The 24,762-nt window shown below is 40.1% G+C and overlaps 1 protein-coding gene across 1 annotated transcript in view; it reads left to right on the forward strand.

Annotated features, from left to right (window-relative positions):
* DNAH11 (dynein axonemal heavy chain 11) overlaps positions 1 to 23,025 on the forward strand; it is a gene marked incomplete at both ends in the record, with an annotated part of 114,166 nt that extends 91,141 nt beyond the window's left edge. The window contains 13 exon segments of the mRNA XM_082499153.1: positions 217 to 452; positions 1,756 to 1,878; positions 8,814 to 9,012; positions 9,628 to 9,835; positions 10,328 to 10,488; positions 14,483 to 14,567; positions 14,570 to 14,663; positions 16,180 to 16,244; positions 16,247 to 16,260; positions 16,264 to 16,327; positions 17,393 to 17,520; positions 20,304 to 20,531; positions 22,960 to 23,025. Of these exon segments, the coding sequence (XP_082355279.1) occupies positions 217 to 452; positions 1,756 to 1,878; positions 8,814 to 9,012; positions 9,628 to 9,835; positions 10,328 to 10,488; positions 14,483 to 14,567; positions 14,570 to 14,663; positions 16,180 to 16,244; positions 16,247 to 16,260; positions 16,264 to 16,327; positions 17,393 to 17,520; positions 20,304 to 20,531; positions 22,960 to 23,025 (1,671 nt within the window).
* Between the last annotated feature and the right edge of the window lie 1,737 nt (positions 23,026 to 24,762).

Below are 24,762 nucleotides of genomic sequence, written 5' to 3' on the forward strand. Positions count from 1 at the left end.
AAATGAAAACACATTTTTTTTTTAAAATCCCAGATAAATATAATAAGCTTCTTCACATCACATTTCCTAGTATATTCTTTTGCATCTGACCCCCGCAGGGATCCTCCTTACTTTTCTGCCTTAATTTCTATCAGCCCAGGTATCTTGTGCATTGCACTGTCATGTCTTGCTGCTTGGTAACCGTGCCGGGAGATTATATTCCACTCTGATTCAAAGGTTCCTTGTCCTGTGACCGAGGGCCCAGACCTGATTGCCACAGTGACGGATGATGCTATGATTGCGGCGTGGAGTCACGAGGGACTGCCTCACGATAGGACGTCAACAGAAAATGCCACTATTCTAACTAACTGCGAGCGCTGGCCTCTGATGATGGATCCTCAGCAACAGGGAGTTAAATGGATAAAGAATAAATATGGAGATGACCTTAAAGTCATACGTCGAGGCCAGGAAGGGTAAGTGCATGCTGGAGAATTGGCTTCCACGTTTACTGCCTTCAACTTCCCCTAATTTTTGTAAGGGATTGATGTTTGTTGGAATGCACTTACTCAAAGACTTGAAATATTACAACGCTGCTGCTTATTTATCCATAGCATCATTTTCCATTTAAAATGGTGCTTGAAAGGGGACCTTTTCTTAATGCTGTTTTCAACTGTCGAGGAGGAAACAAAGTGGAAGTTGAGGTGCCCTTTTTGTGAGAGGCAAATCACTTTTTCAATAGGTAAGGTGCAAAGCCGGGTGATATGACCTTACTTATACTGTAGAGTTCAGTCAGCAGAGCACTAGACGTGCACCTTACAGAGGGAAAGATCCAATCCAGTGAACGGCATTTGAGGCAAAAGCCAATATTGGGTCCTTTCCTGGTAAACAAACAAGTTTTTAGTTCTTGTTGCTGTTACTGAATCATATGTAAGGTGATAGCCCTTGCATGTAACTGATCTGTCATATCTTTTCTCAACATTTACTTTGATTTAGGGAGACAACTAGGTAAGATTTAAGCGCTCCGTTTCAAAGGGCTATCTGAGTTTATTTTACTGAATTCCAGATATAACACACAATTACACAACACAGTAAATGGTCACAGTAATGCCTCATTTTTTAAATAAGTGTTAATCATGTAACCTGTCTGCCCCTCTGAAAGAGCTCTTTTCCCTCACCTGCCCTGATTTTTACAAAATTCTTTTTCCAACCCTCACAAATAATTGTGATTTTTCATTCTTCTCTCTAGTACCTCTAGTACCCTTCTGCGTGAAGCTATGTTGTCCGCTTACCTAACCCTCCACTATTACATGCTCTCTTCTCAGTGCCTGTTGAAACAGAGTTCTCACAAGTCATTCAGATTCTAACCCTTTAAGAAAGCGTTTATTGGTTAGATGAGGATATACCAAAAGCTATAGCACAAACCCAGAAAATTAAAAAAATAACAAAAGCTAAAAGATACATGTGCCCCCCCAACTTCTCTATGTTGATTCCAGTGTCTTCAATGTGGTGCTATATCCTCGCGTTTGGTTATAAGAAAAGCCCCAGCAATATATTTTTTGTTTAATGTGAGGACTAGCAATACCATAGGTAGAAAGATACTGAACTCAAAACTCTTGAATTCTTAACCGCTGGGAAATTCTTTGTGAACAGTTTTGCATGGTTTAACCGTGCTCTTTTAGGAAAACTTCTCCTACTCTGTTATATAAAATAACTCTTTCTGTAACCAGCATTTATCTAGTATTTGAGGGTTTATTTTTTTTTGTTTTTCATGTTAAGGTTTCTGAAGACCATTGAAAGAGCTTTGGCTTGTGGAGAGACTGTGCTAATCAAAAACATGGGGGAATTTCTTGATTCCGTACTTGATCCCCTGCTTGGAAGACATACAGTTAAAAAGGGAAAATAAGTATGCTTGAGTAATCAGAATTTTTCCATGACAACTGGATCTATATTGCTTTGATTGCCACATTTTGCTTACCACTTCATAACCCTTCATGAAGATATTTATTTCTCTTTAAAATGCAATAGCTAAAAACTGGTGATGAGTGGATATTAAAATGTTTGTATCTGCATCTGATTAGATGACAAAATTGTCTTCTCAATTCACAAATTGGACTCAAAATGTTGAAATGTCTATATTGACATGCATGTGAGTTTCTCAACCCAAAGTGAAAATCTTTCTTTACTTCTTTTTACTTCAAAAAAGGAACAAAACAAAGAGGAGCATATATTATAATTTGGCTCAAAAGAGAAGACAATATTTCATTTCCATGTTAGGCACCTTCAGCAAAAGGGAAAGCATTGGAAATGGCAGGCTGGATTTGGATTTAACAACACAGGGATTGACAGCTGCAATATCAGCGTAAGGAAACCATGCCTCCGCTTTGCAGAGTGTTGCCATGACTGTTTGTTGGGTCACCCCATGAATGTAGTCAAAGAACTGGTTTTGAAAATAAGAAAAAAAGCTAATGAGGAAAAACTGATATGCTACAACATGGGGCAGAGAGGAGCAGCCAAAGATGGGAGTTCTTTAGATTGGCGTTGCTGCCGGTGTCCTATCCATCAAACTAGTCCAGTTGATAGTGTTCACAAATCCATCGAGGCAGACGTAGTGGTGGTGTTTGGTCTCTTCTGTTTGGGTTTGTTGTTTGTTTGTTTTTTTTCAGAAACCTAGTCTGCTAGTACCAAAACTCACATTTCTCATGCAAGTGCTCCAAACAGCCGAGCACAGGGACTGTTCTGACCTCTCCCTCCCAATGGAAGCACCACAGCTCTCACACCCCTGCGAGCTCCACCCCAGAGGTCTGTAGCTCGGCATTCCAGAGGGAGGTTCAAATTCGAATGAGGTAACACAGGGCTGAGTTAATGTGTCTTCCCTGTTCTGACACTGCTGTGGCAGGAGTGGTAGCTGGTACAAGGGAGGGAAACCTCATGTTTGGACCTTTTGTGGGCAATGTCTGCAAGTCACGTCTTTCATTCCCATACCCCCTTTTCCCTTAGATTTTGAAAAAATGTTGTCAAGTTTAAAAAATGCCATCAAAAATATTACCTAAGATCTAATTGAGATACCTTTAGAAACACGTTTTCAGTATGATAAGTAAAGGGGCTTGTACTTAAGTCCTTGGTGCAAGAGAATTTCAGTCTGTAATGCGTTCCATCACTTTTCATGAAAACTTCCAGCATGATTGTTGAGTTTTCAAGGCAGCTGTTACCTAAAGAATAGTGTTGATTTGTGGTTGCATGAGAGTAAACTTAGTAAACCTCACTAAACATTTCATCTGATGAACTGAAATGCCACGTTATTGTCTCCACTCAACCGTGAATTTATTTTTAAGCCTGAAAGTTTTCCTCTCTTCTATTCCTGTTTTCAAACAACGCATCAACAAGTTACAGTTTTCATGTTGAAGAATATGATTTTTATTATGGTAAAATGTCAGAGATACCCCAGAAGCATTTCTGGATGGGTCTCAAATGTTACTTAAAGCGTGTTTAGAGCACTTGCACAGTTTTGGATTGTTAAAAGAGAAAATATTAAAGAAAGATTAAATAAAATTGGTATCTAGTTTTGGACAGATTACCCAGGCATTGGTGCCTGCACAGTAAATCTGAGCAATACACAAGAGCTCAACTCTCCTTGCATACGTGAAGCTGCTGGATGATGCACTATTGCCCTGCACTGTGAGATCTTGAAATGATTCTTTTTTGTTACATTTTTCTATAGTGGTATTTAAAGTACTTCAGAGTAAGACCATATATGTTGCTTTTTAGAATCTGTAGTGAAGAATATCTACTGAAAATTAGAATTTTGCTGGTCTAAAAGAGAGATCAGAAATTGCACAGTCTAACAAGTCTTTAAGGCATGAGGCAGAGGGATGTAAAACAGTAGAAAGAAGTTGGATGGAAAAGGACAAAGGTCACAGCAATATAGTTTTGCATTTACCTAGCAAAGGCTTCCGTGTAGCACGACAGAGCTGTACACCTGGACACAAACACAAATATATGAAGCTGTTCAAATATAGGTTCTCCTGGTGAATATTTTAAGCAGCGTTAGCATTCTGTGGCTCACTGAAGATGCAGCAGGTCTCCTTTGTGGGGCACTGGTAATACATATGTACCCCTTTATTACCAAATAAGCAGAGTTTTCCTCATTCTGGATTCATTTCTGTTATTTGTTTATTTTAGTAGTTGTGTCAGGCACTTTGAATTTATTTTTTTTCCTAATAAAGAAAGACTAGGAAGGTATTTGTGATAGATATGGTGCAGTCCAGCAGTTGAAGTTCATTAATAATTGGAATGTTGCAGAGTATGAAGTAATGAATACTAATTACTCCTTTCATGTCTGACAGCACCCTGTGGACCAATACATCAGCCCAGACTTTAATTTGGTTCTAGTAATGGTTTCATCAATAGTACATTAATTCTGTGTTTGAAAAGATATACAGTTGAACCTGACCCACACGGTAGATAGCACTGTCATAAAATGGCCACATACTGACAACAACTGGATAATTACAAATAATTAAATCCACTGAGCTTCAGACAATCCTAATTTTAAGTAAAATATATCTTATCATATCAATCGACAGAAAGCATAGCGAGGGAGATTTATCAACTTGTACTCCTTCCAAAGCAAATTTACTAGCCTGCATATTGGAGAAGTTGCTGATCTGTGAAGCAGCTTCATAAAAGTATCTCTCCCCTTCCTTGTTTACCAAGATTGTTCTTATGTTGGACTCTTGGATATTCTGTAACACCAGCTTCTGGTGTTGTTGCTGAATGAAGCCTGCACAAGAAATTCTCAGCTTCAGAGAACTTCAAATATATGTCTAAATTTATGTTTTCCTCAAAACGTGAGTGACTACAGGGCAAACTACAGGTACTTGTTATCTCTGGGAATCAGACTTCTTGCTTACGTGCCTTAGTATATATTTAGAAGCCTAACAAGGTTTAGGTGTTCAAGTTTGGATATTTTTTGTAATTTAATTTAGGAGCAGCAAGGCTGCTCAGTGGGTCTTTATACACGTTAGACTGTGATCTCATGTTTAAAATGGCTTCAAAATGCTACGATTTTTATTAAATATTTTAGGATATTTGCTTTAAGAAGACGGAGAAAAGACAAAAAAGAATAAAATAATTTCCAAAGTATATCAGTTGTAGTACATAACTTTATGGAAGCATGAAAGGCACAAGAAAAAAATGTAAGTAAAATTTGGGTGCAACTTACTAGCAATGTATGCAAAAACGATTCAAGATGCACATACCTAGTTTTTTCTGGAGCAGATAAATCAAGGCATAAAAGTAAACAGGTGCGAATTCTATACAGTGTTGGTGTTTGGCTATCGCCTCCTATAAGAGGAGTGATGCTGTTGAATAAGTTTGGTATGGATAGGCTTTAATATTTGAGTTTTATCTGTGTCTTGCCTATCCTGTCTCCCCAGCCCCGCTGTTTTGGAGATGACTGGATATGAGCATTAACTATAATAGATCAATGTCGTTTTGACTCATAGGAGAGAAGATAGAGGAATAAATTTGTTGTTCGTAAGGCCCCTATTTGCATTGACATGAGCTGTTACGTCTGCTCAAATCCTTTGCACGTTCACAAAGTGGTAGTCATGTCTCTTCACTCGCAAGATCAGGTTATTACAAGATTCTTTAAGATGTCTTGAAATTTGATTTATGTGCAAATGTAGCTTGTATGAACAAGTTTCCATTCTTATGAGGCATGACTATTATTCATGAAGCAGCAAGACAATTCCCTCGTTTTCTCCACAGGGAGAAGCTTTCCTTGCCTTGAACGTCTCGCCAGCTGTGCAACTTCAAGGCAGCGCTTTTCCCACTGAACTAGTTTGACCAACTTGCACAGTTTGCCTACTGAGATTGCCTAGTAACAGCTCCATTCTGCACTTGTTTTCACCTGATTTATTCAACTTCATTCTCTACATTACTTGGAGTTTGCAAGTCAGTTCCAGAAGCTTTTAATTTTAAGCAGCAGGAACTGAAAGAAGGCTCCTTTGGAAAAATGTGTTTATCCCTTTTTCTTCACACTGAAAAATATTGTTTCCCTTTCCTTTCCTGTCCAAGAATTTATCACTTCTTTTCATTCTTGCTGAGCTGATCCAAAACATTTAGCTATAGGAAGCTATCCTGCTTTCTGCCGTTTAAAGTCACCGCATGTTTTGGAGAACATCTGCCCATAAAGGCAGGCTTTTTAATTTTGAGTTGCATGAAAGCAGCTGCTAATAATCCCCTTTTGAATCCTTTAATCTACTTTATTTCTAGATCTGCAAGAATTTCAGGGTGAAAAAACTAGTTGGAAAACAATCTCTTTTTAATTTACTTTGTATGTTCTTAAATAACAGGGAGCTGGAGCTCACGTGAAAGATGCTCTGTCTGTTCCTGGGTAGACTGGTGCATTAATTCAGTCTGTTCTGTCTGCCTCTGCTGGTCGAACAGGAGATTATGAAGAAAAAAATAACCAAAAGTAGAACTTGTCTTTAGCAATTTCTTTGGTGATCATTTTTTCTTGCTATGCCCTCTATTGTGGACTTCCATAAATAGTGCCTATATTTGCTACATTTCTTCAGAGTCCAGAATTAACCTCTAAACAGATATATTTCATTGAAAAAAATGAAGCAATTCTACTGGGTTTCCCCACCTCTGTGTTTATTGTTGTTGCTTATACTCCTAGAACCGTGTGAGAGCAATAACAAAACATTTATTTTTCCCAGATCTGTAATTAACAGAAAACCTAGAATAGCTGCAGTAATAAAACCCACTGAGTCATTATGTAGTTTTTGCCTTTCATAGATTGTAATCACAGAAATTGGTAATTTATTGCTCCTGTGAATTGAGAACCCATAAAGTACTTGAATCCAGAACTCTAAAGCTTCTTGTATCGCCACATAGACTTTGAGAAATATAGTGTGACTCCCTTAGCAAAGGCTTTTCCACTGACAGAGCAAACTGAAGTTATCTTTCATCAGATCTCTGCTTCTGTCTTTTGTCTCTCTGTGTGTGTATTGAAAGTGGAACAAAATAACTCTCTCTGTGTTTGTTCTCTCTGGCCAGTTTCGAAGGTCATGGAGAAACCACAGTATCAGAATGGAAACCCACGTTGCAGAACTGAAAGGTGAATTCAGCTCCACCTGAGGGAGGTTATATTATCTGAAGGATGTGACGGTGTATTCCACTGTTACACAAGCATAAGCCAGGAAAGCTCATCTGCAGTACTTTGCATGGCAGTAGTATACAACATACTCCTCTGATGTTGAGTTTTGTAGGGTCATGGGTTTCCTTGGACCAGACACATTTTGTTATTTTTAGTAATTCACTTGCAGTATATCATGAGTGACTATCTTTTATTTCTGATCCTTAGTGAAATGCAGAAGGGCTTTCAGCACAGCACTTCTTTTAGCCTACATCTTCCGGCTAATGGGATGTCAGAGGCGGGGAAGGATGTTAAGAGCTGCAGTATATGTCCCTGATTCTGGCAATGCCCTATGATATCCTTGAAAGAAAGTGGTGTTAAAATATGTGCAGAAAAGATTTGTTTTATTCATGTTCTGATGTGACTTTCACGAATTGCATTTCAAGTGTTTAGTATCTTAGTTGGGCAACCTGGTCTAGTGAGAGGTGTCCCTGCCTATGGCAGGGGGGTTGGAACTCGGTGATCTTCAAGGTCCTTTCCAACCTAAACCATTCTATGATTCTATGATCTATACTTTGTATCTATATCACTTTGAAGATTGATTTGATTTGATTTAACAAATGTCAATTTGAATTTTGTGAAAAGGCTTTGTGTCTACCTATGTTCTATTGCATAAATGTTCTACAGACTTTTTTTTTACACAGAATTTTGTTACTAGTGTTCGGATCTCCTTTCTTGGCAGAGAACATTCAAAGCCATTGCTGTACAGAAAATAGTGCACTTGTGCTAGTGTGTGGCAGGCGATGGCTGAAGATCAGCATACTGTTCACTGTGCAAGTTGATGACACAAAGTTGTCTCACACCAGACCAGATGCACAGCACGCACTGCCGTCTCTAAGCAGTCTTTCCATTTCTTTCAGTGCTGTTCCATAGAAATAGGAAGGTAAACTTTATGTTGCCTCACTGCTGGGCTCCAAAATGGTACTTCAGCAGTGGTAGTGTTGCTGCATGGGACAGGCTGACACCTCTTGTTGAAGGCGAGGAAATGCCATCTCTTCAGTAAGGGATCTTATTCAATGAAAGAAAGGTAAACCTAATATATCTCATTCTTTCACCCAGCAAATAATAGATTTGGAACAAAACATTTAGTAGGTAACCTTAAATATTTATTTTTTTTGTCATTTCAGTCATCAGCTCTTCCCTCTCCTCTGGTCACTATTAGTTTGTTATAAATATATGTAACCACGTAGTTTTTTAGGATTTAGCGCTAAGCTATTTCAAAAGATGGAAAAGTGAACTATATTTAAGGAAATGATTGTAAGACCTGGCAGCTATCTCATTAAGAATTGTTTGAAAACTTTCCTAAGTTTGTGGTAAGTAATAAAGTAATAAAGATAGAAGTTTACCCCTAAGCCACAGACTCTTTAGTACAGCAGTGAGTAATCTACTGGTGTCTGCTACATATGCAAATGAAACTGCCAATTAAGAAATACTCTGTGTGTTCTTCATATGATTTTAGTGTGTTCAATCATCCTCATTTCGTTTCTTAAGCTGCAGGCACCTAAACTTTGGTTTGCATCCCGTTCCCATGCTGCTGAGATCATGCAGTACCCATCTTTTTCAATCTAGGATATTTATGATTTTTTAATTCAGCGAGGTCCCCATTCTCGTGCATTTTATTCCTTTCCAGATATATCAAGATTGAAGACAAGGAATTCAACAAGAATTTCCGTCTCATCCTTCACAAAAAACTGGCAAACCCTCACTACAAGCCAGAACTGCAGGCCCAGACCACCCTCATTAATTTCACTGTCACCAGGGATGGGCTGGAAGACCAGCTGTTGGCCGAGGTTGTTAGTGCTGAAAGGCCAGACCTAGAAAAACATAAGGTAAAAACTATCTTTTGATCTGTCTGTTGCCCCTTCTGAGATTTTAAGGCTTCATTAATATGCTTGTTTGAATCTGCTGTACAGTAATTGTTAGCAACCCGTCAATGAGAAATGTTTTAAGGGTCAGATTCTGGAAAGCACGACAAGCGCTTCTACTGATTTGCTCAAATCTGTACTTCCAGAGGGCTGGGCTTGACCAAAAGCTCTGCTAGAAATTAAATTTATTGCGATCTTGTTTCCACACTTCTTTCTACTACTTGGTTTGCTTTGTGCATTGCATTTAATTTACAGTGCAGGATTAAAGCCCTCTGCAGTGCTTTGTGCTTCAGTGATCTTGAGCCAATAAATGTAAATAAAATTTCATGCCAGTCCATAAGAGGATACGATGGCAATGTTAGGACCCGGGGCATTTGGTCAATAAATCATAATTTATTCCTGCAAAGATGCAGTTCTGTGGCTGCTGCGGTCATGCCTATGTATGGTAACTTATGAAGAAAAACACTTTTATAGCTGATTGCAAAAAGGACTTTGAGCAGACTGTGATCTATGAGCTAAAAAATGACAAAATACTTAGGGGTGTGAAATGAATAATAAGAATACTTCCTGTTTCTCTAGTGTGTCTTTCCAGTTATCCCATATAATTTACTAACTTCATCAGCAAAGATTTGCTGCGCCTCTTTGAGGCACTGCTGCTTCATGCGAGGGCAAACTGGTTCAGAGAGTCTAATTACCCCTCGGAGAACGAAAGCGATATACTCGGGAACGCGATCTGAAAACAGCTGGCCATTTTCCTCTGCATCTGCACATCGCTCCACGTGGGGCTGTATGCTTACAATGCCTGTATCACCTAGGGGTTTTTTTTGATGCGAGGGTCAGATTCTGATGGAGAGCTCCCCATAAGACTAGCCAAGCTCCATCCCTGTCAGAAGGTCAGTCCGGCGGAGCAGACTACGACCACGCTTGCTGCCCAAGTGGGGTTCTCCAGCCTTGTGTTGGTTTTCTCAGCTGCCACGTAGATTATCACTTGCCATCTCTGGCAAGATCCCAGTCCTTTTGTGTCGTATGAAGAGGAAGGAGGCGAGGAGAGGGAGAAAGTTCTGCTCCGTGCTGACCTTGGGCCTTCTCATTTTGGGTGTCCCACAACCTTAGTTCTAGCGTACTGGGACAGAAGATAAACTGTCTCTTTCAGAAATTAAATTAAATCAAATCAACTGATGTAATTAAACAGAAAAAAAAAAAAGCAGCTCACAAGTGCTATAAAACAGTCTGTCTTGCTGTGGTTGTTTAAATGCAGTGTTTTCGTTCCCTCTGCTAGTCAGGCCTGGCCAAGCAGCAGAGCTGTTTCAGGAGCTCAGGCGGCTGGAGGATGACGTGCCGCTCAGCCTGTCTGCTGCCCAGGGCAGCTTCTTAGACAGCGGTGAACTTGCAGAGAAACGCGAATCAGCAAAGCCAACTGCAGCAGAAATACGGCACAAGGTAATAAAAACGGAACTGTTTGTAACAGCTTCAGGTCACCTGTAAAAGGTGTATTATTAATTATTTTTATTCAAACATTCCAGTGAGCTAGGAATAGTCAAATTCCTGTCTGTCCAGCAAAGACTGTCCACCCACGTATTCACAGTTTCGTATCGATGGTATGTAGCTGTGACATACTCTTTTTTTTTTTTTCTTTTGATTTAGGTGCTTGAGTTAGTACTCATAAAAGAAAAAAATAGCAGCATGAAATATGAACAAATGTATTCATATATGATTGCCATGTTTTCACAGGTGAACAGGCATATTGCTGCAGAGAACAGTCATTCCCTAATGTTTGTCTAAGATAAGAAGCTTGCTCACCTTAAATATTTGCTACTGTCTGGAATAATGTCAGTTTTCTAGAGTATATCCATATTCTTTCTTGTATGGATAGGAATGTTTTGGTAATTGTGTGGGATATCATCACACATAAAAAAAAAAAAAAAGAGAGACAACTGTCATCCTATAGATAGCTGAAGCCAAAGAAAATGAAGCTCTTGACAGGAGAGCGTTACAGACCAACAGCCACAAGAGCATCCGTTCTTCACTTTGTCAGTAACAGCATCAACCGTATCTACCGGTTTTCACTGAAGGTAAAAATCTCTCTCGCTGATTTGGTTTCAATGTGCAAGGAGCAGAATTCTGCCTCCAGCAGTGATGCCCGATATATTAGTTATTACTTGTACCAGATGTTTCTATCTGCTGGGCTGCGTGCCTGAGAACGGAGAACACGATGTGACCTCCCGCTGGGCCCCAACACGGTGCGTTCCCACGGGCCCCTTTGTCGACTGTCTCCATTCTGATGGTGTTTTCTGACTGTGCTTGTACAGTTCACCTTCCTTTTGTTAAGCCATCACACAGGGTCAGGTGGGAAGAGTTTTGAGCGATTCTGTATTAACAATTTACTGTGGCAAATCAGACAAATGATCTAATGCTATGAGGAAGGGAGATCACCCACTGCGAAATTACCGCCTTTCTTACGTGAGCGGTTCTGCCTGCTGAGTTAAACAAGGAAGCAGAAGAGTATTCCCATTTTCAGCCCTCACCCCTCTTTTGCTGAAAGTTTCCTCAAAAGCCACTTGACAGAAGTGCCTTGCATTTTAGACCGCTTAGGCCAGCTCTTCTTAGAAACCTACAGTCAGAAACCGATTATCTTACAAGTAGAAAAGCAGAAAATCAGAATTCAAATAAATAAAAATAATTGTACTTATCTCCAGGCCCTCGATGCAGTCTTCCACAACACAATTAAACAGGCTGAAAAATCAGGGGATATTCAGTGTTGTATCTCTAACCTGACAGAAGCTGTCACATAGTCAACCTTTCTTTTCCCAAGTCAAGGACTTTTTCAAAAGGATAAGCCCATTTTCCTGGCCCAAACAGCTCTTCAGGTGAGGAAAAATTTTCAGATCGGTGATGCTGATAGTTAATGGACTTGCTCTTTCTTCGCTAGAAGGTGATGCCTCTGCCCAAACAAGTTATCTTGTTACCTTGTGGCTGTACCATTTCTCACACAGTGGGACTGCTGCTTCAATATCAATAATAATTGCAGAAATTCCAAAGATGCTTTTATGTAATTCTTTTCATTTAAAATGCTGCAATGGCTTTATGGAGCTACGTTGTGGATAAACAGCATGACTTAGCTGCTTGTGGTTGGATAATTAGGGTTGAAAATGATGTGGCATGTAAAGTAAGAATTCACTAAATAATACATATCCGTATCATATTCAGGCTGTTATTTTCCCTTTTAATTTTAGTATCTGTACGCCCTGGAAAAAACTGGGGCTCAGTTGTACTGGGTGTCATGTTTTGCCCTGAAGACCTTGATCCAGAAAAGGTTGTACCACAGAGGTGGTCAGTAACAGAGGTAGGAATTAAACTAGAAACCAACAATTTGGAAAGAAGGTAAAAAAATATGAATTGAGGAATCTGACCTGAGTGGGGATAGGAGAAATGAAATCACTCTACACAGTGTATAAATGGGAGCAAAAAGCAGACAGAAATGTCTGGAAGAGAAAGGAGAAAAAACGGGAGAAAGAAAACTGGTGATGATTTGTCTGCATCACAGTGCAGATGGATTTATTCCTATCAACCAGGTTTCTAGCGCTGTGTTGCTTAACTTTTGTCTTTTTTTGTAGCAGTGGTTCTGGGATGGGTCATGAAGAATGGAAACCTGTACAGCCACTGAAAAAATAAGCTCAATCACTATTACAGAACAGACGGAAACCGTAGTAAAGGGCACAATAAACTTCTTATTTATTTTTAGATGGAATGAGAGAGGGCTTTTAATAGAGGAAGAAAGATTTATTCATATCACAAAGGAGAGAGAATATATGGTATCATGGCAAAGGTGTCTTTTTTTCCACTATATGTCATGAAAGTGATAAAAGAACTAGAAAAACCCCTGGTAGAACCTGAGTTTTCCTCAGTATACATACAACTCGTGTCAGAGCTGATTCAGTGTAAAACAACACCCCAAAAAAACCCAAACAAAAACCACTCAGGATTTGCAAATTTCCCAAAGCTTTGTGACAGCGTACAATCTGAAGAGGGCTTAGAATGGTGATGGAAACAGCTGTGCACTATTATTCTTCTCTCTATCTTCCAAGATGTAAAAAGGATACATAGGGATAATTAGATGGTATTCAGAAATCTATACTTTTTCAGTAGTATTAGGATGAAATAATTTGTGGCCAAGTTTATCTAAGGTTAACTTCAATGTGCAAGACTTACTTTTTTGTGCTTATTTATGTTCCCACAAGCTAAAGAAAAATAACTGCTGTTTTCAATTAGCTCATCTTAAAACTTGGATGAATTTGTCTTTCAGTACATAAATGTATTATATATCATATGTATAATATATATTACATGTTTATTATATATTTATTATATATTTATTATATATAAAAATTCTGTGTATACACAAATGAAGTTATTTTGTCTGCAGAAAGTTTTGACTGACAGATTGTATTTGGTTTTCATGGTGTCTTTTTTAACAGACAAAGGAAAGTGCAGCTCTATATCTTTGTAGAAGTGGGTTTGAAAAACTTTGTCACATCCTTTAGTGACTAATATCTAAGAGTATCATTCCATTTGCAATAGATTTCAAATAAATATTTTAAAATATCATTAAAACAAGATGTAAATTCTTATATCAGTTTCCAAAAATGCAGCCATAGGTATTCTTGTCGTTTTGAGCTCCCTACTCAGTAATATTACTGTTTGAGCAGTGAATACTTTAAGGCAGCAGTGGCTCTGAAGCAAGTCTGATGACCTTTTTCAATTTTGTATGCTGTTAAGATTCTTCTAAGAAGTAAAGAGATAGACTCCTTGAATTGGATTTCCTTCTTCGATTCAGAGTTGAACACACAAGAGTCCTGTTGACTTCTTAACTACTCAGTCATGGAGTGCCATTAGGGTAGGCTGGGAAAATTGCTTTTCAGTTCTAAATCTTTTTTGATGTTATTTCTGGAGGCATGCTACAGCTAGACAATTTCAGATGAAGTCATACATTCCAACGTAATTTTTAGTAGAACTAGAGATGCTTTCAAAGAGTTGTCATCTTTACTTTTTGAGTGTATTTTTTCTTAGACATCACATACTGTGCTTTGTGAGGAAATTCTGTTTTACCCTAGTTCATCCGGTCCCCTAAAAATACAGTTTTGATCTTTGTACCACTCCTTACTATAGTAAATGTCCCATACAAGTTTTCCAGTTTGTCATATCTTGATGTTTAACAGTAAGACAGTATGGCAATACTGACCAAAGTAAAATCTTATAAATAATATTATTTTTATGTATGTGTGTGTATATATGTAATTTAGTATTTTAAGGTAAGTCCTGAGTCCCTTGTAATTGATTAAACTATGGTTTTTTACATACCCCAAAAAATATCAGTATTTGTCTTCCCATTTCAATCTTCATGCAGAATGTACATCATCTGTATTTATGCTTCCAGGCTGTGGCAGTGATGGATGTTTTCTGGGTGTTAGATAAAGATATTGAAAGATCCACCAAGAGGTGGAAGAAGTGGGTGGCCTCAGAATTCCAGAAAAGGAAAAGGCCCCCCAGGAATGGACAAACAAAAGCTCTCTTCAGAAACTAATCATACGGAGGGCACTCTGTCTGGACAGAATGCCGTAGGCTCCTAGGTATGAAATCTGAGGGTATGTCTTTCAGCGCAAGTTTGTGTGAGGGTGGCTTGGCTTTTATATGTCAGCGCAGTGAAAACTCAGATCTTAAGGGGCAACCAAATAACTTGTAAAACTGGGTGATCAACCAGAATTTGAAATCAATAGCTGTGGTCCTTCCCAGTCTGTTCTGCTGGTGAAGAGTTTATGAGGAGGTAGCGTGGTGAGACATGAGTCATGGCATATTTGGAGAGCTATGCTTGTGTTTTCTTTTAGATTGCATATAAGTGCCCAGAGGAGAGTGCTAATTAATAAATGGAACTTTAGTAAGCTGTGCTGTTAATAGCTAAAAGTGTATTTCTCAGTGTTAGTTCTCATTATGGCATTAGGGCTGGTAGCTAACAATGACAATTTTTCAGGTCTCCCTTCTTTAAAATTCTGTGGAAACAAAAAAGATTCAGTTGTGGATACTTACCAATCTTCTCCCAGCTGTTTTCCAGTTATACTGGTTTGATCTTTCGATCCCAAGTGATGGTCTCATAGACCTGATCCTTCCCACCCGCCATCACAGCTTTTACCTATTTACATGCCTTCTGAGAATGCAGATTTTGTGTCCTGGGTGTTTATTCTGCCCAGCTGCCCTGGCTTTATGTGACAGCATTGCCTGCATATAATGACTTCTTGGATTCAGTTATTGAAGAGGTCCTTTTCATTCAGAAGTTGCTATTTTCTGTCACATGGTCCCTATCCCACAGAGAAATCGGAAAGATCATCTTCTGTCTTGCTTCAAAGGAGGTGATTCTGCCCCTCTACTCCACTGTTATGAGACCCCACCTGGATTACTGCATCCAGCTCTGGAGTCCCCAACATGAGAAGGACATGGACCTGCTGGAGCATGTCCAGAGGAGAGCCACAAGGATGATCCAAGGGCTAGAGCACCTCTCCTACGAGGAGAGGCTGAAAGAGTTGGGGCTCTTCAGCCTGGAGAAGAGAAGGCTCTGGGGAGATCTTATTGCGGCCTTCCAGTACCTAAAGGGGGCCTACAGGAGAGCTGGGGAAGGACTTTTTACTAGGGCATGTAGCAATAGGATGAGGGGGAATGGCTTTAAACTAGAAGAGGGCAGGTTTATATTGAACATTAGGAAGAAGTTTTTCACTTTAAGGGTGGTGAGGCACTGGAACAGGTTGCCCAGAGAGGTTGTTGAAGCCCCAAGCCTGGAGACGTTCAAGGCCAGGCTGGACGTGGCCTTGGGCAACCTGGTCTAGTGGGAGGTGTCCCTGCCCATGGCAGGGGGGTTGGAACTAGATGATCTTCAAGGTCCCTTTCAACCTAAACCATTCTATGATTCTGTGATTCACCACCTGCCTTCCCTTCTTGCCTTCAGTGTACTTCCCTGACAATTTCTTTGATAAAATCACTGTTAGACCATTGCTGTTGGCTGTTCAAGTCTGAGACTGGTGCAGGCTTGAAGCTTGTATCAGGGAACATTTTTGGTGTTTAGTGCATGTTTTATCATATGTATAGGAACTTTGTGGAAGAAGAGCTTGGCTCAACATACGTGGAAAACACAAGGATGGATTTAGCAAAATCCTGAAAGGCAGCGGTTGAGCCACTCCTCTGTTTTTCATGCTGTCTCCAGGAGTAGACCCACTTGAAGATATTGAGACAGCAGGTAAGCCTCTTATTTGCTTCTGGTGCAAGGACCACTCAACTGTCCTCCTATTAAAGAAAGAAAAATTGAGCTCAAAAGTGAAATGGAGCATGCAGGACGAGAAACTTAGATAAATTGATGTATGGTTATACGCCTGTGTGTATGTGCCCATGCACACATACATGTATGGGTGTATTTTTACCAAACAGAACAAAGCCTTGTGGAGTCATCTGTCACTATGATGGAGTATGCGTTACTATGGGAAAGATGGGCATGGTTGATTTTCAGCAGAAGATTCAAGTTCTAAAGTTTCTTCCACCCCCACCATATTCATGGTAAATGGGGTGGATGAAAAGTGTAAGGCCATAAGCACTGCAGTACGAAGAAATTTTTAGACCGAGTATTCCTCTGCTTGGCATAATGCAGGTTTCCTTTGTACTGTTTTCCACCTTTTGACTAGATGAGGGCCAGAGGGCAATTTTCTCCATGCTCATGTAATCTTGTGCCCCCTGTGACTAAATAATGGTCATTATACAAACTATATTCAATTGTATAGGGCTCTGTGGCTTTATACTTAGGATTACTATTCCCCACAGACAATACTGAGAATACCAGGTTAATACAGCTGTGACCTCACTGTGCTCAATTTAAACTCAGGCCTCACAAGGTGAGATGCTTGTGCATTTACCCACTGAACCAATCAGTTAAAAAACTGATGTGATATCTACCACATGTTGCTCCCTTTTTCATAAGGGAATTGCTCTGTACCCCCTGTAAGAGTTTCTAAAGCTCAGTAACAATGCCGAGCATCTATCAAAATGTCAAAAGGTTCATTATCTTAAAACCAAGGGAACAGATTTCTGCAGGCTTTTTCTAATACCAGCAATAAGGCCACTGTTGAGAGCTCGCAATTTTGCTGTTGAAATTGTAAGGGTTTAGTGAAGTGCTTCAGAAGAAGTAATATGCATTGCACAAGTGATAGTGAAATTAATGGGGGCATTATCATTCTTTTTCCTTTCTGCTCTGCTAATTTTCCTATCTCCTCCCCCTCTGTCAATCACCCTTCCCCAATTATTTCTTTTACAGGCAAAAAGCTTGGGTTCACTATAGACTCTGGAAGATTTCATAACATCTCTCTAGGACAAGGGCAGGAGATGGTTGCAGAGGAGGCCCTCGAGAAGGCTGCCAGACATGGCCATTGGGTTCTTTTCCAAGTGAGTATCAAACAGCCCCTCTGATGGGGACTGTCTCCTCAGCTGGAGGGATATTCACAAACAAAATATGCAGTAGATTACAGCAAAAGTTTTAAACAAAATATGCAGTGGATTTACAGTTTTAAACAGCTAATAATCTTGTTCCTTTTTGCTTTTGCTTTTGATGGTAACAGGATAAACATCATATAAATGGAGTGTATGTCATGTTTTGCTGAACGCTGTCCTTGCCCTTCCAGGAGGAACAGGAGACATAAACAAGAAAGCCTGTAGTGGGTAGGTAGGACTGCCCTCAGGCATACGCTTCCCCCGAGAAATTAAGAGCTCCGGTTCCATTCAGTGAGCCGTAATGGAGACTTTCATGAAATGGGTCTGACTCCCCCTTGGGAAGCTGTATAATTAGCCCCGCAGTGCTGCTCTTCTGAGATAGCAGCCGCAGCTTCGGCCAGCGTTGTATGGACCGGGAACCCACTCGGCAGCGGACAAAAAGATCTGCGCAACGTCCTGGCGAGCTGCGGTTCCCACCGCAATAACGGGGTGGACAGGAGCACTGCAGTTGTTGGCACTACTGAAAGAAGGTGCTCTGCTCCCACTGTTTTGTGCTAGATAACCAATGGATATTTGTAGCAACCCCTTTGCCCTGAAGCCAAACAAAAAACGCACGTTCCTAGGCCTTGATATTGAAAAGGTTACGGGGACGGGATGATTCCCTCTTCTTCTGGTTTTAACCTCAGCAACTTTCGGCTGTCAACCAGGTTGCCTGCAAGAAAGGAAGAGGTGGGCTAGACTCAGTGTTGTGCGCTGGCTGAAATAAAATCACCGTGGGATCAGTGAGGGGCCTCGGTGTGGTGGGCCCTCCGCAAACAGGCACAAACTGACCCCTTCGTCGACGGTGAGACTGGAAGAATTGTTTAACCAGGTTTCACACGAGTAAGCCAGTCACACTGGTCTGAAAATAACCCTGCTTTTCTGCTAGTGAGTATAGAAATGTTGTCGTGAAGGAAAGAGGAGAGTTGGTTTGCAGGGGGATTTCAGAGCTGCTCTGGGGACAGGGCGAGAAAATGGGGAGATGGCAGAGGCCCTAAATCAGCAGTGTTGTGTGTCTGAAGCCACAGGGATGAATGGGGAACATCTGAGAGGCTTCTGGTGTTACAGACCTGCTCCATTTTCCAGCCCGATATGCCTGGCTTCTGAGGGAGGAGGGAGGTGATGACTTTGCTGTGAATAGAAGGATTGGGGAAAGTCCAAAAGGAGACTATATAAAGATGTTGGAGCAAATCCCAAATGGTGCTAAGCAGGCTAGAGCTAGTGGGATTTGGATGTACTCAGTGCTTCTCAAGCTTCTGTCTTCTGCCTTTTGGCCTAAAACCCCTATATCTTTAAATTTAAAAAAAACTAAATCCTGGAGCAAAAAGATGAAGTATTTAGCTATGAATTTTGTTGGAGGCTAAGGGGTGTATAATCAGATATTTAAAAAAACAAAACAAAACAAAACAAAAACAAACGGCTATTCTGACTGACCTGGGAAATACTTTAAAAATTGCTTTGGGTTCGGGTCTAGCAAAACCAGTTGGCACAGTGGTTGGTAAACTGGCAGAAGAAAGACTGACTTGAATTTTTTTGGTGACAGGTTTAACTCTTCTGTCACTCTGATTTCTCAAACTCAGACATCTGATATACCGAATGGTTATTTTGTTATTATATTAAGGCTTGAATCACGTCCGCTTTGCAGTAGACGGATGTAGCCTATACGAAAATGCAGGCGCCGCCAAGCAGCTACCATGTAATGCGATGTGAAAGTCTCCCTCTCTTTCCATTCCCCTATTCCTTTTTCCACATGTCAAAGGACAATTTGGGAATAACCCCTCAGCGGGCCTCATGATAAAGCGATGCAGCAGCCAGAGCGTGACTGACGTGTCGTGTTCCTTGGCCGGGGTATGGAGTTGTAATTCTTCGTGCGCTGCACAGAGATGGAAGCCAGGGCAATCAGCAGGTTCCGGCGCAGGAGTGAAGAGCCAGAGAGAAGCTGCATGGCTGAGCTGCGATTTGAGTTGAAATGCTAGTCCTGTAACCAAAAAAAGCGGAGTGCGGGCTAATGGAGGGGTGAAGACAGCTGCGGCAGCCACATTTTAAACCTTTCTTTTGATATTCCCATATTTGACCCGTAGGTGCTTTGGAGGCAGATACTTCTCCATTATAACTCGCTTCTCTGATCGACCAATGACTTTCCACTGTCTTCATATATTTAAGAACCTTAAAGACTATTAGGCTCTGAAGTGGTACGAAACGTATTTTTTAAGTAGCAGGATAGCTGTAAACATCTTTCTTTGCCGAACACTTCTTCAGTCTTCCTCCTGGTATGCATTGCGCATGTTTTGTCTTAGGTCCCAGTTCTACGGGGAATTTTTATGGCTTTTCCCGGCTTCCTGCTTCCCTCCAGCATTTCCCAGTTTCTGCTGAGTTATCCTTATCTTTACACGTGATAACACCCACACCCCCAGATCCCTTAACCCTGAGTTTGTAATATTTTCATTAGCTTCAGAATCAAGGCCTGAAACTTTAGAGGCTAATGGTGAAACCTCTGTTATTTCAACATATATCAAGAAATGGCAGTAGCTAAGAATCTTCAAATTTATTCTTTGTATTATCAATTTATTTAATAATAAAATGAAGCTTTGAACTAAGTAACGTAAATATTTTCCATTATAAAGCCACAATAACAATGTCTTAAGGATGACAAATTTATTTGTTTTCCCACAATAACCATATTGGCTGTTTTTCAACAGAATATTCATCTAGTAGCCAAGTGGCTAGGAACCTTGGAAAAACTCCTTGAGCGATACAGTGAAGAAAGTCATCCTGATTTCCATGTCTTCATCAGTGCTGAACCAGCTCCAACCCCAGAAGAACACTTCATTCCTCAAGGAACACTAGAAAACTCGATTAAAATTACCAGTGAACCTCCTACAGGGATGCTGACTAATTTGCATGCTGCTCTCTACAGTTTTGACCAGGTAAAAGCAAGATATACGTTTTGGTTTTTTTTTTTTCCCATTCATTTGTTTTAGTTAATCCTTCCCCTGTGGGGAGAAGTGGTAACGTTGATGACGGCTTTGTAGGAGACCAGAACTTTGGGATCTTTGTGCTTCCAAACTAACCTGACAGCTGCAGGGTACCAGCCCTCTGTGCCCTGCGCTGCTTTTGTGTGTCCCGTCCAGGTTGGGCAGGAGAAAATGCGTGACAGTAATGTGTACATTTGTATTGTTAGATGTAGACATGCATAGGTATGCTTACAAAAATAGAAAGAAGTGCATTTATTGCACCAGCTTTACCCAGTGGTGCAGTCTTACGAAAAAACCTGTCCATGCTCTAAAGTCAGAGCTCTTTCATTCAGTGGTACTCGCAAACTTTGCTCAGCTCTAAACCTGGTTTGACCATGTCCATTATCCCACAGAGTGGGTTTATGTACCCAGATGTTCAGGCAATGGCTGAGTACCCCATATATGAATTCCTGGAGTTAGGCATAAAGAAAGGAATTAACGAGCAAGGGTTACACGCTGTTAGATGTTTTTTTTTTTGTCTTTTGCTCTTTCCCTGCGTGAGGTTCAGCAGAGCTGCTTGGTGGGTGGGCAGAAAGAAGCAGGAGAAAAAAGACATGAGAATGTGGAGGACAGGGATGTCACTGGACGTGTGTAGCCGCCTTCACTCCAGATCCCTGGAGTTATCCCAGTCTGTTACCCTGAGGAAATTGTAGATAGATCTTCAAGCTCGGTGCAAGTCAGCTTCCCTGCAGCTGTGAAAGCACTGGAGCAAAGCAAAGATTTGTGTCAGCAAAGCAGACCCTGATAAAGGCAACCGTAACTGTACACTTTAGCCTTCCAGCAGTGTATTAGCGTGTGTTTATCTGAGCACAGGACACATGAAGGCAGAGCTTGGATGCGAAAAGGGTGAGAGTTTCTTTTAAAGGGAACTCTGCTAACCAATGCCTGGAAAAAAAGAGCCGAGCACTACAAGAGCCGTGTCAAAGCTACCTTGGCTACAAATGGACTGATTTTGATGGTATGAGATGATTCCGAAAGCTACATGGTTTAGTGGTGGGCTTGTCAGTGTTAGGTTAATGATTGGACTAGATGATCTTCCAGGTCTTTTCCAATCTAGAAGATTCTGTGAAAGGAAGAATCGCTGTGGTTTTGTAGCTAAACAGACAAGTATTAATGCAGCATATTTTTTTTCTTTTTTTTTTTGGTAACTTATGAGAATAATATTTTTAATCAAAAGCTGACAAAGCAAGACAAAGTTTTTAATAAGGGCAATTCATATGCATTGTTGTCCCACTTCAGGCTGTGTTCAGTATAAGAAATATATATATGTATTTTAATTAGCTAATTTCTCAGCTTGATAGTTTAGAAAACTCTTTTCTTTCCCATTATTTTGAGCCATGGCTGTTTGTGGCTTACTACAAATTCCTGTACCGACTCTGTCTTTAATACATTTCTGGTTAAGTTATTTTAACTAAAACAAACAAACAAAAAAAGAATTGTAATAAGAAAATCAAACTATGCCTAATCCAGGTGGAATAAATTTCATGTTTTGTGGTTTTCTTCAGGATAGAAGCTTGTGTTGTATTTTTCCTGGTTAAGCTCAGCAGTCTGACCTAAGGAGAGCTTTTTGTCAGACATAAAATCCTTCACCTTTGCTTAGACTTCGCTTCCTGTTGTTCAGCTCAGGAGGACCTGTTTCCTCTTGACAGCCAAGAGTTTATCCCTCTAAAGTTCCTTCCACACATCCATGTTTTTATGGGTATCAAAAGTAATTTTGTTATGTCAATTACTTCTTAAACTGAAATATAGAATATAGAACACTGGCAGAGCACCAAGAATGGATTTCTGCGGTTTTTATAGGAAAATGCCAAATAGTTTGTCTCAGTAATTTAAAAACCAGCTGAAGCCCTGCACAGAATCTCATTTTGCTGAGATTTTTTACTAAAGCTATAAACAAAAGAAAAATTATTAAACTTCACTTTCAAACACGACCCTTTAGGAAACAGCCTAAAATTTGATGGAATGGTATGCTTTTTAATAAATGTTGAACTGGCAAATTTTCTACTTAGGATAAAGTCTATGGGTAATTTATGCTGAGAATCTATAGCGGTTATTTGAGTAATATTTATAGGGTTCTAGTTAAAGCCTCTATTTTTATTGGTTTCAGTAGCGCAACAGTTCTCTTTCCTCAGGGACATTTGGAAATGAAAAGGTAACCATCAACACTTTTGCTTCTGGGAATCGCTGCAAGAACTGCTGCCTAATAGTCCCCGATCGCTACGAAACCCGTTTCTCACTCTCCTTCAAACTCCAGGCTTGCCTTTAAACTGAGGCGGGCACAGCTATCGACAACGCTGCCGGTTGTTAACTGGTTAAACGTATTCCTTTTTTTCTTCGTCAGGATACCCTTGAACCCTGTACCGGAGAAAGGGAATTTAGAGGCGTCCTGTTTTCTCTGTGCTGTTGAAGTTTGGCCCTCAGGGCTGGGATGGAAGGTACCCCTGCAGTGCTAGACATCTCCCCGTCTGCATCACTGTCCTCCACAACTATCTAGAGACCCACGGGAAGGTGGGAGGTAGGGGTCAGGTAACCACACACCGAGGTCGTTTCAACTCAATCAGCTGTTTATAGTGAATAAGGGGGACTGTTATTTAGGTAGTTGGCATTATACGGTGCTGTTGCCGAGTCTGAAAAGAAACCAGATCAAAAGAGAGGGGTGGAGGGTGTTTGTGGTTTTGTTGTTGTTTTTTTTTTTCTGGCAATGGATGCTTGAACTTTGTAATATAGGTCAAACCAGTTCCACATCAGTAGCTAAGGGGGGAAAAAAATGCCCTTCATTATGTTAACAAAAACAGTGGTTTACATGTGCATATATGCCAAATTCATTAGGCAGGTAATGAAGCATTTGCACAAATGTAATTACATACAGCAATTCTGACAGTTCATAACACTGCATTAATAATCACTACAATTAGTTCTGATGATGGAAGCAATTTACAGCACGTCACATGTATAAATAATGGTGCATTTCCTGCATGTGTCATTATTATGTATTAAGGATGCCACCTTGTTGTGACTTTCTCAGTAATGTTCCCCTTGAGTCAAAGTTAAGGGTAGATGAGTGATTTTATTTCTGAGCTACAGCATATTTCACACTTGTATAGTTTAAGTACTCGGTTGAGGTCATTTGTTAAAGTTCTGTGTATGAAATGCCTAAATAAAAGCAATAATTATTTATTACTGAATGATATAGGATAGTACTAAATAGGTCCTCCCATTTTAGTAATTTAGAGAAATTTAAGAGGTATTTATAAAGAAAAAAGAGAGGGGAGTATCACCCCTTGATGGTACGGTTTTCTCCGTATCTCCCAACTTGTATTTACTCTTAGAAATTAATTTTCCTTTTTTCTTTTTACCCCTACTGACCTTTATTTAGCTAATAGGAGATGAAACTGTTTTTCCTTACTGTGGTACTCGGTGTCATAGTGAAATAATTGCTTAATTTTATAGTGATGATTTAATAATGCTTCCCGTTTAGAAAACGAGTCTATAAAATCAGCTTATTCCAACCCTTAGTTTTCTTTGCTAATAAATCTTGCTGCTCTGAGCTCTGTTCTTTTCAAACCACAACTCATAAGCTGGATAATTAATTTTGCTAATTAATAAGAGGGAGGATTCTGATGGCAGGGAGAGCTAGAAAGGTCTGTAAGAGCGAGAATTATTTCTTCTCTCCTCTTAGTAATATTGCTTATTGGCCCTTTTCATTGTATTGGTTAGTGATTCATTACCCTGTGGCTTTAACGCAGATATTGGGGATGGAAAAGAGATCATCGTTTTTTAAAATGTGACTATGTATGTATATATAAAGTATATACATACATATATGTGTATACATGTATATGACTTTGTGTGTGTGTGTGTATACGTGTATATATATAAAATCTCCCGATTGAGTATCCTTTGGGGACAACTTTGTGTAAGACAATTAGCGATTGATCAGAAAGCATAAACTGGGAAACCTGAGCTAGTTCGTCAGCTAGCGGAAGTTGCCCTGACTCCATCATCACTTGCACCAGATTATGGTGCTTCCCTATGAGTACCTAATCTTCTCGCATCTCAGTTTGACTTCACCCATTTTCCTGTTGCAAAGACAAACTCCTTCACACCAACCTCTGATAGTTCCGCAGGTCTCCACAGGTGAAGC

The sequence above is a fragment of the Vanellus vanellus genome, assembly GCF_965231255.1.
Source record: "Vanellus vanellus genome assembly, chromosome: 2".
In the NCBI taxonomy this organism is placed as follows: Eukaryota; Metazoa; Chordata; class Aves; order Charadriiformes; family Charadriidae; genus Vanellus; species Vanellus vanellus.